We start from the raw sequence: 15,713 nt of genomic DNA on the forward strand, positions 1-15,713 counted from the left end.
GCCTTTTGTGTGATGAAAGTGTTGAACCTACCCGGAAAGTATGGGAGTATCTCAGATCTCAGAAGTTTAACATGGAATCAACATCAAGATCACAAGAAAAGCTTTTGAAGTTGCTGACAGTTTAACAGAAAGGGAAGGATCAATAGAAAAGGTGAAGCTTAGCATTGTATGGAGAACTTTGGAGTAAGATCTATAAGTAATATGAACTTTTGGATGTTATTTTAACTAGTCTAGGATCCTCTTCTTTCTACAATGTAGACTTTCTTCACATCTGATACTGCAGAAGAGTCAAAAGGTAATTACTAATGCTTCAGAATTCAGGTGGTGTCAACATAAATTAGACAAAGGTATTTAGGAGAAAGTGAAAGGGTATCAATGTATTTCAATAGAAATAGTGATGGGGGTGTGGTCCTGTGCTAGTTGTGACAAGCTGTTTGGGATGCGAACTCTTGGGGTCCCGCACCCAACTAAGCTTTACATGTCTTGTCCCCACACCCACCCCCAGAAACAGCCTTCATTTGCCGCTTTCGTTATAAATGAGAGCGCAAAGAGATCGCAAGAACTGCAGAAGAGTTTCCCTTATTCCCCATTATCACACACATCTCTCTCTCCCCCCTACTCTACCTTTCCCTCCCTGTCTCTGAGAGATAGCTGCTGGCTGTGGCATGAGAAAGGCGAGTGTTGAGCAAGATGGAGAAGCAGGGCACGTGCATTACTAGCTCATGCACCACAAACCAATAATCTTTTGCTCGAGTTAGACTCTTGCTTGCTGCTTTGATTTTTTTTGTTAGCACCAGCGAGAGTTGGTTCTTCATGTGCCCCTCTTCCCCATCATGACCACTCTACCTTATTACACCTTCGGTTTGCAGCACCAGGAAGACTGTTCTCCCCAATTATCACGGAGATATCAAGGAAGCAGTTAACCTTCCTAGTTAGCTTCATTTCCAGGTAAGTCGTGGTTTATCATCAACTTGTTGGAAGTGAAATTGCCTATCATTTTCTTGGTGGAGATATCGTATCTTTTAATGTAAAGTCAGAATCCAAGTCATGTCCATGATAATACATGATAATCACAAGCATAGTTATCAAGGAATATGTTGGGATAATTGAAAGGATAACGATCAATAACAAGAAAAGATGCCAATGCATCATTTATTGGGATTTATCGTAACAATGTCAAGGTAGAGGGTCATAGACCTGAATTACCAGATTACTGTCACAATTAGACCACGTAAACTCGTAAATAGATGAGGTGTACTTCCGTAGGCAGACCATAGAGTAAAATCTTGCCGGAAAGTTTGAATCCGCACTGGTCTACATCTTTTTTTTTTCTTTTCTTTTCTTTTTTGGCTTAAAAGGTATTCGAATCCAAATTCTTCCTTCCTATTGCCCTTCTCACACGCATCCATACACACAACAAAATGGTTCTTCTAAACCTGAATTTGTATCCTGCCAGTAGAAATAGTACAAATTTAATCAGAATTAGGGCTTCTGATTAATATCATAAGTAACAAGGCTTCTTCATCTTCTCTCCCTCTTTTCTTTTTTTCCTTTCCTTTCCTTCTTCTTCCTCTCTCACTCTCTCTCTCTCTCTTCTGTTGGAGGTGAGTGGTGTCTTGGAGAGGGAGGAGAAAGAAGCATAAGAACAATGGTTGATACAGTGATAGGGTTGCCTGATCAAGCTGACAAAAGAATTAAAGAAAAAATTCATAGGCAGATGTAATTTATTGTGTAAATTCCTTTTTTGGTTAGTGGAGTTTTGGTTTATTTTTAGAGTGTTCCCTTTTTCCTGCATTTGTAATCCTCTTGTTTTTCAGTATTCAGAAGTCATGTTTTGCCACCCTCCATTACGTTCTTTCATTAATTGATTTATCAATTTAAGACTTCTAATTTACAAACAGGTATTTGCATAACATTGTTTGTATTTCCCATAATTGTTTCATTTAGGAAAAATCTTAGAAACATAAGCCATAATATACAAAAATGAAACAAATATGGGAAACCTTTGTGCAAAGGGGTTCTTACTTCTTAGATAATAGTTCCAGAGAAAGGGGCAGCATCTGAATCAAGAAAACCATATAAGAATAAACATTTGTCATTAAAAGACTTGAGGGATTGTTGGATGAGACATTTAGTGATGAAGACTAGAAGTTTTTTATACTGTTTTTTTCTAAATTAAAGTCCAAACCTCTCATTTCAAGTCTTAACATGACTGACCATTCTACCTTCTCGACAACTCGAAAATTCTAATACCAAATTTCTAACGCCATCAAATGCTACCTAACTTTCAACCATGATACAAGAATTTAGTATTTTATAATAAGAAGCTTCATGAAAAAAATCTCTGGTACTAAAACACTTGTCGGTGCTCCAGGCAGGTTTCCTCTTTAATTTATTCTTTGATCAGTAGGGTCATGGTTTTAAATGTTTGACAGTCACAGTTTGGAGTTTGGGGAAGAATGAATGTCATCTAAATTTTGCTGTTGCGTCCAAGAAATAATGGACCCAGAAGAAGCACCAAATTTCAAGGAAACGAGGAGGAACAAATAAAGAGGAGGAACAAATAAAAGGGAGAAAAGGGTTTTTCTCTCAGCTGGGTTTAGTTAGCCAACATGTATGGTGGAGAAGATAGTTACATTTGTGAGGCCTGGAATTATTAGAGAGGTGATAGAGGAGAAGTGACGTATCTTTTTCTAGATAGAACTATATGCATATGGTATAGATGTGAGCTACGAGACATATTTAACACACGAGTTCCATAAAAACTGGTGACTGTTATTGTGAATAGGAAACTGGGTACCACCATCGAGGAGACAGTCAATAGTGCCACCCTATGTCTCTATTCTATCTTTGGCTCTTAGTTCTTCTCCATGCTAAAGTCACAGCGATGAGCTCTACTTCTAATCCAAGTGTAATTTCTCATTTACCCATAAGATGGATGTCTTAACACGTGGCTGGGAACAATTTCTCCCTCCAATGGCCAATGAAAGTTGAATAAGTTTCTTATGTTTTCCAAGATGTGGCAGTTGATTGTATGCGATTTATCTCTTTTTATTTCCTATTCTTTTGATATATGTTTGTGAGTTTCTTTAAGGCTCCCACTGTAATTTTTTATGAGGCTTGTCACTTTCCTGAATAACGTATAAATGAAGGACCATTCAATTTCTATAAACATCCAAACACAGCCTATCAAAATACAGAGTATTGAATGGAAGTTAATGTTGATGTGATTGCTGAAACCGGCTTCTCAACACCTAGAAAGTCAGGTGGTCCACTGAGAGCTGTAGGTTTTTTCAACATCTTACATTCAAGTGGAAAGCATGTGATTAATTCTCTTCACAGGAAGGTTCACTTGATATTAGTTTTTTCACCCATCATCGCCGAAAGAAGACAACAATAATAAATGGAACAGAATTGAATAGTTAGAATCACCAAACAACTTTGGTTTTCTGCTAGCTGTTCTCTTTTGTGGGATCAATCATGTAATAGATTATGGTCCTTAAATTAATTAAGATTTTTTACTGCAACGATCCTTTTCCAGATACCATCAAAGCTCACTTTAAGGGAGGCAAATGAAAATTTGCCAGCTAGGCAAATGAAAATTTGCCAGCTGGGCTCCTAGGATGCTTCAATCTTTTCACTACAGAAGTGAAAATGAGTGAATTACAATTTCATCCATGTCGTCGGACTAGATTCGAATCGAAGGCAAAAACATTTGATAACCTCTCATTATGCCCAAAGCTTGGAAAATTTTATTCTGGGTAAGAGTTTGGGCGTTTCATTTGTTTACACAGAAACCAGTGGAAGATAGAATTCTGGAACAAAAAGGAAGTAAAGAAACAGAGTTTGATATTTATTGTTTGGCAAAATTCAGCAAAAGAATAAGGAGGCATCAATTTTACATTATTAAACCATGTTACTGCCAGCTGGATAGACTTGTCTTACCTACCAGATGTTCTGGGTCCAAGTTCCCTGGTTGTCCAAGCTGCCGACTTTGGCTGGAGACACAAGCCCCCGCTGGTTCATTCACTTGAGCAAGTGTGATGCTTAGAAATGCATTTTTGTTGCCTAATAGTAACACCTGAGAATATCATAAATCCAAGTTAGTGGTGCTTGTTTCCATAAATTTGATTGCAAATTTTAATTGCTTCGCAATGACTAGGAGGTGAGAATTAACAGTAGAGGGGAGGAGCTAGGATGCCAAATGTTAAATTTAGGACAGGGTCTGGGACAGCATTTCCCTTGGCTGAACTGTTGAAGGGGATCCAGAGCTTTGACGACAGTGTAGAGACCCACAAACAGAGTTGATGCAGTTCCACTCAAATCCACCTCATTTAAGTACCATAATGCCAGGCTCTGTGCTACATATGATCCTGGACTACCTACTGTGTGTAAATGTTGTATGCTACAATTGTTTTTAAAAATAATTTCCTTCTAATCAAAATCCTAATATATGGAGAGAGAGAGAGAGAGAGAGAGTCTGAAAACAGGAGCTTATGGTGGAACACTGTTTGGCCAGGTTAAGTTCAGGTCAGAACCTCAGCTGACCAAGATCCAGAGGTTTGGATGAAGCCCCACCATCACCAATTTTCGGTTCAGAAACCTTCTTTTTTTGGCAAAGTAAGAAGGTGCTCGAACACAACATTTACAGCCAGGTACAATTTATTAGACATCCAGCCCTGACCCGCTACACCAAAGCAAGTCATTTAAAACCCAAAGAATACAATTTTGAGAGACAAGCAAGAAACATCAGTCAGAATGGTAACTTTGGCTAGAGGAGATTAGACAAGCAACCTACCTGAATGTGATCATGCGGCACACAGAAAAAGTAAAACTGCTACACTCGTTGAAGTATTGAACAAAATGACAACAAAAATGGCAAAAAACAAGATGATGTGTTGGTGGAACCTGAAATAAATTTTGTTCTATTTGAATTGTATTAGAATACAATATGTACATCCTACTATACACAACTAGGGATTAGGTTCCCTTAAAATCTCTCCCATAAATTAAGGATCAGTTTTACTTACCATCTATCATCCTATAATCTCTCCCGTAAATCATATTCTACCAAAGAAAGAAAAAGAAAGAAATAAATATAAAATCATTTCAAATATATAGATATTGTCCATTTCCAGCTTGCATGTAATTATTTGAAATTGGTGACTTGTCAATCCTTTGGTTAACACATGTACAAGTTGCCCTTTTGTTAAAACATAAGGTGTATAGATCAAATCACCATTGAGTTTTTTCCTTCATGAAGTGTCTATTTACTTCTACATGCTTTGTTCAGTCACATTGTACTGAATTGTGAACAATATTGATTGTTGATTTGTTGTTACAATATAACCTCAATATCCATTTCCATATCATCAAGGACAATCTTTATCCATAATAGCTCACAAATCCTATGTGTGTCGAACCACCACATAGTGCTTCTTACTTCTCCATGTCACTAAGTTGCTACCTAAGAGTGTATAGTAATGGGAGGTAGAATATCAATCCACCACTGATCATGCCTAATTCGCATCAGTGTATGCCTCTAGGCTCAACTCTTCAATTTTTCATAAAGAAAATTCCCTCTCTTAGAGTTGACTTTAAGTAATATAGAATCCTGTATACTACCTAGGAGAACCCATAAATTGGCTTATGATATTGACAACATAGGCTGTATTTGGCTTTGTGTGTGATAAGTCGATTAACTTCCCAATTAGATGTTGAAACATTTCACATTCCACATTCTATTACTACATATTCTTAAGTTTTCCCTAACTCATGATTTTATTCAATAGGGGTGTCAACAGGCCTACAACCAAGCATACTAGTCTCCTTAAAAAGATCCAAAATATACTTCTCATAAGAGATAAAAATACCCCTCCTTGAGTGGGCCATTTCAATCCCCAAAAAGCACTTGAGTCTTCTCAAGTCTTTTATCATGAAATCTTTAGATAGTTTCTTCTTAAGCCTTTTTATTTCCTCATAGTCATCTCATTTCACAATTATGTCATTAACATAAACTATGGCAATGGTAAGTTTACCCACATGTGAGCGTTTCATGAAGTGTATATGATCTCCTTGGCTTTGTCAAAACTCCAAGTCATTCATAGCTTTTACAAATCTTCTAAACCATGCTCGGGGAGATTGTTTAAGGCCATAAAACACCTTTCTTAGTTTGCACACATTATTTCTTTTGAAGTCCCCATTGAAACTTGGTGGTTTTCCATATACACTTCTTATTCTAAATCACTATGTAAGATTGCATTCTTAACATCGAGTTGCTGCAAATACCAACCAAAGGTAGTTGTCAAGGATAGTAATATAAGAATGGTATACATCGTTCCTACCAAAGCAAATGTTCCTTGGTAGTCCACCCCATAAGTTTATGTATACCCCTTGGCCACCAGCCTAACCTTATATCTCTCAAACTTCCCATTAGCTCTATATATAATTGTGAACACCCATTTACATCCACCTAGTTTTTTTCCCTTTGATAATTCAACTAATTTCCAAGTTTAGCTTTCTCAAGAGATAATATATTTTCTTTCATGGCTTTCCTTAAATTCATGCTTCTAAGTACTTATTGAACTACTTGAGGAATTTCAATTGAAGTTAATTGGGTAAGGAAGACTCTATGTGATAAGGATAGGTTTTCAAATGAAATGAAATTGGAGATCAGGTGTTGAGTGCATTTTTTAGTAGCTTTCCTAAGGGTAATTGGTAAATGGAGGTTAGGAAACACTTCCGAATCTTCATTTAGAACAAAGTGATCATGAGCTTTTGCTAAAAGCAACAAATTTGAAGCAAGAGAAATGACACTAGAAATAGAATTAGTGGATTTTGTGTGTTCATTACCTAACTCGAGTTCCAACTCTTAAGCTTGCATTTGATTAAGTTGGGACTATTTCCACCTAGAGTAAACCTATAGTGGCATGACAATCACATTAACTCCCCCTTTATCTATTTTTTATAAGGATTCTTGACTAAGTGACAAGGAAGTAGAACCTATAGGTGAGACCTTAGGTGCAAGTGGCATGGATTCAGAAAGTTTAGGAAAATCAAGCAAAACATAAGAGGAGCTTATCTTCATCTAAGCTCTTCCCTTGAAAATAAGTATTAGGAAAAAAAGATCGATTTTCAGCAAACATAACATATGGTTGTAAAATTTTTTTTAGAAGCAGGATGATAACATCTATAACCTTTTTGGTAGGAGGGTATCCTACAAATAGATATTTTAGAGCTCGGGATCAAGTTGCTGCAATTTGGAGGATAGATATGGACAAACAACACATAACCAAAGACTTTAGCAGAAAGTTTACTAGAACTATTGAAATGTGGGAAAAATTTTGAGAGTGTGTCAAATGGAGTTTTATTTTCAAGCACTTTTGAGGTTAGTCGGTTAATCAAATAAGTTGTAGTTAGGACAATGTCTCCTTGATATGATTTAGGCATATTTTTCTAAAAAAGTAAGGCTTGAGTGATTTCTAATAGTTGCTTATTTTTTCACTCAACCATACCATTTTATTGTGAGGAATTAGTACATAGAGATTGGTGTATAATTCCTTCTTTTTCAAGAAAAGAAGAAAAAACTTTATTAAAGTACTTTTTCCCATTATCAAATCTAATAGCTTTTATTTTAACTCTCAAACTGTGTGCTAACTATTTTGTGATAGATAAGAAATGCAAAACTAACATTTGATTTGTTTTTCATGAGGATAACCATTTCACCCTAGTGTAATCATCGATAAAAGACTTGGGATTTGAGAGGAACATCAAACATCATTATGAACATAGTTGTGAAAGGTGCGCCTAAGGCGTGCTTAGGCTCTAGGCGGTGTGACGCAACTCTCTGGTGCCTCGCTTGAAAGCAAGCGACGCTCCTTCATGAATGTGCTGGTTAGGCGCGCAAGGTGCTTGCCTTCGGCAAGGTTCGACGTGGTTCATAGGTGCACCTCAATCTCCTATCTTCTTCTTCTTATTCTGGTCTTCTTCTCCGGTGATGGGTTACAGAGGGTAGAAGCGAAGCCTTTTTTTTTTTCTTTTTTTTTTTAGACCAGAACGATGTCGTTTTGGAGTCTGTTCTTTTAAAATAAAAAAAAAATGCCAAAACAACGCCATTTTGGCCTTGTTTTTCATTCCAACCCTCTTTTCTGGTTGTTTTGAACCCGACAACACCTCCATTTGCCCTAACCTCTACTGTGAGATGAAGAAGCAAAGAAGACGAAGAAGAAAAGGAAAAATAGGAGAAAAATAGACGTACCTTTTCGAGACCTTAGTATTGATGATTTATGTGTTTTTTGTTGATTAAATTGAAGTTTTGGATGATATTTAATGATTTATGTGTTTAAGACAAATAAATTATTTAAATTTGATTATATAATATATATATATATATATATATATATATATATATATGTAAATTAGGATGCACCTCACTTCACTAAAGCCCGTGCTTTAGGTGCACCTTGCACCTCAAGCTCTAGAAGTACTTTGTGTCTTGGTGCACCTTGTGAGCCTTTTAAAACAATGATTATGAATTAACAAGAAAGAGAATGTTGATTTTGTATTACTTAAAGGGAATGGAAACATGGATAAAAGAGGCTCAATAGGATCCCTTACCACCAATTATTGATCTACTGTGCTTCATAATATGTATTTGTTGAACTTAACATCATGTGGGACAATTGAACTGATCGAAAAGTTCCTTCTTTCTTAGCTTTAAGGTTAGATGATGAAACACTCAATTTCCTTGTGGGGCACGGTAAAACAAGGATCAACAAAGATTACTTTTTTCACAGGGCAAAGAAAATATTGTTAGAAGTTAAAAAGTGAACTTGGAAATTAGTAGTTTGAATTTCATTTAAAAAAAATAACAGCAGTAGATGAAGTAGAGAAGCAAGAGGTGATTTATGGCTGACAAGTTGCTGCATCTCAAGCATGTCGGTTTAAAGGAGGAAAAAAGTTCCATGAGCACAACAAACAGAGATACTAGTTTACAATACAGGTTCTTAAAGTATATACAAGTAGTCCACATTATGCCTTGAATAGTTGAATGAAAAAGTACCTATGAGAAACACAAAATTGCCTTTTTATGTAAGGGTACATTTTAATGACATCCTTTTTCATGCTTCACTAGCATCTCTCCTTAATGTTGAATTGAAGATCAATGATGTTACAGATAGTTCAATGTTCAAAGACAAGCTACAGTTGTCCCCCAAAAAGGGGAAATTTATAAGGCTCATTTCCAATAGGGTAAGTATTTCTTATGGTAAAGCTTTTTGGTGATGAATCTGGGATGCAACCATTTGCCAGGTTCTATATTAAGGTTGATGTTCTGGCAATCTAGCTGGGTGAATTTGTATAGGGTTGACCAATTCAGTCAAACTGGTTTCTGCAAAACTGAATTCAACAGAACCAAGGAGTAGCGCTTCCCAGGCCCTAGCCCCAGGAGCAATGGTCTTTCTGACCATTTTGTTCACCAATTGCAGTGCTTTACAAACCAATCCCCTTTGGCACAACTCACAAATTATTTCATCAAATGTCGAACACCAACAAGAGAAATACTTGTCCAACATTTCCTCCAACAAGCTGCATGACTCATCGATTTCACCTTTGCCAACTAAACCATCAAGCATAATCCTGTAAGTTTCCCAGTTCCACTGTACACCCTCCAACTCCATCTCCCTCGCAAGCTCCCTCATCCCACCCAGATCCCTAACTTTAGACATCCCCTCCAAGAGCATATTATAAGTAACATAATCAGGCTTGCACCCCAACTCTCTCATAGAAGCAAGCATCCTGACTCCCTCTTCAATATTATTCTGCTTGCACAAACTGTTTATATAAACATTGTAAGCATGAATATCAGGAACCACACCCAGTACAAGCATTTCATCAAACAGGTCGTCCGCCTTCTCATAATCCCCATCCGCGGTAACCCCATTTAAAATCATGGTATAAGAAACAGTATCAGGCTTAATTCCATCAGTTTTCATCTGATCAAAAACACCTAAAGCATCCATCACCATCCCTTCCTTCACCAAAAACCTAATCACATTATTGCAATCCACTCTACCAGGATAAAACCCAAGTTTCCTCATTTCCTCCATAAACCTCAGAACCTCATCACCTGATAAACCCTTTTGTTCACAAAGGGACGACAGTATAATAGAGCACATTTTCGCATCAACAGCGTACCCATCGTTCAACATATAATTCAATATCCGAATCGCATAATTATGCTTTTTTATTCTACAAAGAGCAGCAACTAATATCCGAAAACTCGATTCCTCCAGCCGGATATTCATAGCCTGGCTCTTCAACAAGATCTGAGGAACCATTACAAGGCCCTCTCTTCTCTTACAAAGCACATAGAGAAGAGCATTGAGAGAGTAAACAGATGGGACGCACCTAAAGTTCGGAATTCTAAAGAAAAGGTCGACGGCGTCTTCAAACATGTTGGCGTTGCCGTAAACTTTGATCAGATTGGTGAAAATAAATTCCGGGGTCTCGAACTTCTCAACTTTTTCAAGGCGGTGGAGGAGAGGAGGAAGATGGTGGAATTGCCGGCATCGGGTTAGGGTACTGATGACGAAGCGGTAGGCATTGGGGGTGGGATCGGAGTTGTAGATTCTGAAGGAGTCTATGAGAATAGAGAGAAACTGAGAATTGCTGGGGCTCTGTGGTGATGGTGATTGGTTTGCGATGGTGTTTTTGAGGGTTTGCATGGCTTGGCGATGATGGAAGGTCTCGTGCCATGTAGCTTTGTAGGGTGAGAGGGGCCACTTTCTTCTTTTCCTCAGAAAATTGGTTTTTGAGAAAGAAGGTGGTCTAAGCATCGCCATGTTCGAATGCTAGCGCCTCCCACTCTCTTCGTATAGCTTTTAAAACCCAAAACTTCGTTTATTTATTTTTACCTCACAGGTAGTGAAATTGCTCAAAAGAGCTCCAGGATCAATGCGGTTTTTTTTCCACTGACAGGTAGAGAAATTGATAAAAAGAGCGGCGAGATAAAAGGGGAGCAACCCACATTACTTGGTGTGAGCACGAATTTCCCCATTATTTTCTTTTGTGCTTTGCAGCCTAAAAGTTACATTTGTTGGGCCACTCCAAACTTTAATGCAAATATAAAGATAAATAATTCACACAAAAATACACAAGGTTTTAAATCCTGATTCATGAGCCTTTCATTTTATCGAGTTTCTTCTATTCCTCTTCACATCTTTATCCCCCACATATAGTATTTATAGGTCCATTTTCATCTTATAAACTTTTCTCTTAATAACTTGAAATATTTATAAAGATATTTTTAATAATTTTTCTTATTTTATATGAAAATTTAATATTATAATGACTTACGAATATATGAAATATTCTATATCATATTCTCTATAATATATATATATATATATATATATATATATATAAACTAATTAGTAATTTAAGACGCTTTCTAACAATTTCCACCTTAGATGAAATTTCATTAGGTCAATCTTTCATCTCTCCATAATACAAACTTTTCTATCACATCTCAACGAGAAAACAACAGACTCTACCTTCAACTAAAATTCCTTTTGCCATCTTCTTCTATACTTTGTTCTCTTTGGTTCTTCCAAAACTCTTCATCCTAGGCTCTAATGCTAGTTTGTTGTGAAAAACTACGACAAAGAATAGTAATAAGCAAAAAAAATAAGAGAACAAAAACAAAAACAAAAACATACAAAGCACATAACACTTTATGTGGTTCTACTTAAAGCCTATATTACAGGGAAAGACGAAGAAGGGACTTCCACTATTGTTGAAAAAGATTATAATCTTAGAGCTCTTAAATTCCAAAGTCTCAATTACACCTAAAAGAAACTCTCTCTTTAAAGTCAAAATCTTTTCCTATATATTTCCCTAATTACATAGGAGAATTCCATATAGGAAACTAATTATATAATTGTCAAAGATACCTAGTCCTAAAAGAAGATCCCATAATATGATATTTTCTTTCTAATAATAGGAAACTCTCTTACATGAATATATTTTACAAGGAAACTATCAATGACTTTCCAATCAACTCAAAATGGAATCTAAGACACTTTTCAACAATTTCCACCTTGACTCAAATTTCCAAGATTCAAACAAAATTGAAAGTCCTCCATGTTCCTTCTCTTCTACACCCTTAAGAGGCCTTCAAATACTACCACCACCAATTATGTTCAACTCACCATTTAGAAAAGCAGTCTTGAAATCAAATTGGTCTCACTCTAAATAAAATAAAGCAACCATATCAAGTAACATCCTAATTGAGCTATACTTCACAATTGGAGAAAACACTTCATTAAAATCCACACCCTCCTTTTGTGTGAACCCTTTTCCACAAAGCTTGCTTTAAACCTATCATCCTCCACTCTTGGAATTCCCTCCTTTATTTTAAAGACTCACTTACAATCAACAATCTTTTGATCTTTAGGCTTCTCAAATAGTTTCCAAATATAGTTCTTTTGAAGAGATTCAATCTCCTCATTCATAACAACAATCCATTATGTAGACTCTCTATTAGTGATGATGGCTTTATGATAAGTCAAGGATCCTCATTTTCAATGCTCTCTCTACACTAAGTGCATTAGCAACCAAATCTATATAAGTATACCTTTGAGGTGGTTTAATTTCTCTTCTCATTCTATCTTTGGCTAAACTATGTTGTTGTTTTTGTTGTCCAATTTCTTTATTATCAAGATGTTGCACTTCTTCTTTCTTTGGCTTTATTTAAATCGTTCTTTCTATGGTTCTTGAAGCTTTAGACACAAACTCCACATTTTCTCTCACACACGGGTTGTTTTTTTGCATCAAAGTGCTCTTTCTTAGGACTCAACATTACAAACTTATTAAAAGTGGCATCCTTACCAATAAGAAATTTGGAGGATTTTGAATCAGAGTACCACAACCTATACCTTTTCACTTCATCTGCATATCCTAAAAATATGCACTTCCTTGATCTTGGTTCCAACTTATCTTTATACACGTGAGCATAAGCAAGACAACCGAAAATTCTTAAATTAGCACAATTAGAAAAGGGAATCAGACCATACCTCCTCAAGACTCTAACAACTAATAAGAATTGAAGGAGATCCATCCATAAGATAACAAGTCGAATTTATCATTTCATCTTAGAAATCTTTCGACAATCCTATATTTGAAAGCATGCATTGTGCTCGCTCTAAAAGAATTTTGTTTATTTGTTCTACAAATACATTTCATTGTGGATGTAGACCCTTCATTTTGTCTTACTAGCACATGTCCTATTACGTGTTCGTTTGATACTTTATAATAATTCCCTGGTGACCCATTAGACACCACCTTAGGCTCACTTTGGCACCCTAGGCCCATTTAGATGCACTTGGCCCATTAGGTACACTCCTAGTTCACCTTGGCACTTTCCACTTAAGTCACTTAGACACTTTTTCACCTAGGTCACTTAGATGTTTTTTTTTGGGCTTAATTCCCTTAGATTGATGGCTTGATTTTTGAGATTAGAAGAGTATTTGACTTAATTTTGATTTTTTATTGCTTGAGATGAATTTTGGGTATTTAATTGTGTCAATTTGATATTTTGTTTATTTTTTATTTTTTATTTGTATTTTAGTTTAATATTTGGATTATTGATTATGTGCATTTGATATTTATTTGTTTTCTTGTTTTATTTATTTATTCTTCTAATTATTTATTTTCAGAAAATTGCATGTGATTAGTGATTTTATCTTATTATTATTATTATTATTTGTTTATTTACTTTATGTTTTTATTTTTTATTTTATTTTCATATGATGCTTAGAAAAAAGGGTTAGTGACGAGTTTGAAGGAGTTTGGCATGGGAAAAGCACATAAAGGAGGTGGACGATTTGGAGGGGGAAGAAAAAACAAAGAACTGATGGGGATTCAGATTTGAGGAGAGAAGAAAAAACAGAGAACTAAGGGGGATTTAGATTTGAGGAGAAAAAAAAAAACAGAGAACTAAGGGGAGGGGGGGAGAGAGAGAGAGATCTAGAGAGAGAAAGCAAGGGGATTTTGAGAGCAAAATCAGAGGAGGAAATCTTCTGCAGGAGTTATAAGGCTGTACAGGCATGGATGTAGACGAGGAAAACCCTAGTTCAGTTTCACTTGCAGAACCTTCAGCGACAGTCATTGATGATCAAACTCCAGTTTCAACCATTGATCCTACCCCACTAACAGCATTGCAACCTATTATTCTTTCGTTAGTCCCTCCTCCAATTGTGCCTCCTATTGCTCTCATACCCTCAGTTTTTGTCCTAATCTTCCGATCATTGGTTCCTCTCCCTGTGTTTCCACCTGTCCTTAGGCCACCCTTTCCACAAAATGGTGAGATGAGAGCTAGTGATTCAGATTCTGATCGTGATGACTCAGGCCGTGCCCAGGCAGCTTCAGGTTCAGCTGTAGAATATGAGATTTCAGAAGAGAGCAGACAGTTTAGAGAACGACAAGAAAAAACAAAGCAGGAATTCTTGATGAAACGTCGTGCTTCTGCTCTAGCAGTGCCTACTAATGACATGGCTGTACAAACTCACCTTCGTCAGCTTGGTGAACCCATAACCCTTTTGGAGAAAGAGAGATGGAAAGACGAGATCGGTTGAGGATGTTTATGGAAAAACTGGATGCTGATGGTCAATTGGAGAAGCTGATGAAAGCTCATGAGGAGGAAAAGGCTGCAGCTCCTGTTGCAACGGAGGAAGTTGAAGGGGAAACTCTTCAGTACCCATTCTATACTGAAGGTTCAAAATCTCTTTTAGAGGTTCGAGTTGAGATTTCTAAGTATTCGATTATGAGAGTAGCTTCACAACTTTACCGTGCAAAGAGGAAGACCGCAAAATTTCATCTCTCCATGGGCAACAAGATCCAAAAGGATACCATCGCCAGATTTTTCAAGGTTGCTGGTTGCATATAAAAGAGGCAATTACAATAGGCTATTTGAGGAGTCTCCATATGGGTTGCGTCAATAAACAAGTGGTACGCATCTGGACTTCAAGGGAAGGCTACAACTTTTAGGTGGAAACGCATGGACTATTCACTTCAAGAAAAGACCCACAACAACAAATCTTCTGAAGGTCTTCATACAACCACCTTTCTCCATGGAAAATGTGAGTTAAAATTTTCATTTTTTATTATTTTAGGTTCTACTTTTAATTAGAGTAAAAGTTAGCTTCTTTTCTTATTTTAGTTTGATTTTAATGTGATTTAAAGTTAGCTTGCTTTATATTAGCTTCGTTTTTTTAATCTAATGGAAGGATATTATTATTTTTATATATTTTAGTTTCAATTTTTACTTGAATTATGTTAGTTGTATATATCTGTACATACCATAATTTGGTTGTTTCCTTAGGGATAATACCTTCCTAATGTAGGACTCTCAATTGTGTATATATATAAGTATTATTCCTCTAATAAAGAACAAGGAATTGAGAAATACCTTAGTTGAGTTACATGGTATCAGAGCCATTGGCTCAAATTCTGGGTTTGTTCTTGGGTCACAGAATAAAAGTGACCTGGTAGTGTCACTGCCTTCGGAGGGTGAAGCGAGGTGTCAAGATCGGCCGGTACCCGAAGTCCGGCAACCTGAAGCTGAACGCGTGAAGCTCACGCGTCCGGACTGAGAAGCGGGACGCGTCAACTCACGCGTCGGCGCATGGAGGAGCGTAGCATCTTCTTTTGACCTC

The 15,713-nt window shown here is 36.6% G+C and overlaps 1 protein-coding gene, 1 long non-coding RNA gene and 1 other non-coding gene across 3 annotated transcripts; 2 read left to right on the forward strand and 1 right to left on the reverse strand.

The window, feature by feature from the left end:
* Nucleotides 1-281: 281 nt before the first annotated feature.
* On the forward strand, nucleotides 282-3,054 carry LOC132254165 (uncharacterized). Its single transcript, XR_009466387.1, has 2 exons — nucleotides 282-753; nucleotides 870-3,054. It is a non-coding gene; the product is annotated as an uncharacterized LOC132254165 (long non-coding RNA).
* On the forward strand, nucleotides 682-778 carry MIR164C (microRNA MIR164c). Its single transcript, NR_127751.1, has one exon. It is a non-coding gene; the product is annotated as a microRNA MIR164c (primary transcript).
* Nucleotides 3,055-9,317: 6,263 nt separating the features above from the next.
* LOC100249969 (pentatricopeptide repeat-containing protein At2g38420, mitochondrial) lies at nucleotides 9,318-10,841 on the reverse strand. The gene has a single exon (XM_002265925.3). The coding sequence runs from the start codon at nucleotides 10,839-10,841 to the stop codon at nucleotides 9,318-9,320; it is 1,524 nt and encodes a 507-aa protein (XP_002265961.2).
* Between the last annotated feature and the right edge of the window lie 4,872 nt (nucleotides 10,842-15,713).

Source organism: Vitis vinifera, chromosome 8, assembly GCF_030704535.1.
Source record: "Vitis vinifera cultivar Pinot Noir 40024 chromosome 8, ASM3070453v1".
In the NCBI taxonomy this organism is placed as follows: Eukaryota; Viridiplantae; Streptophyta; class Magnoliopsida; order Vitales; family Vitaceae; genus Vitis; species Vitis vinifera.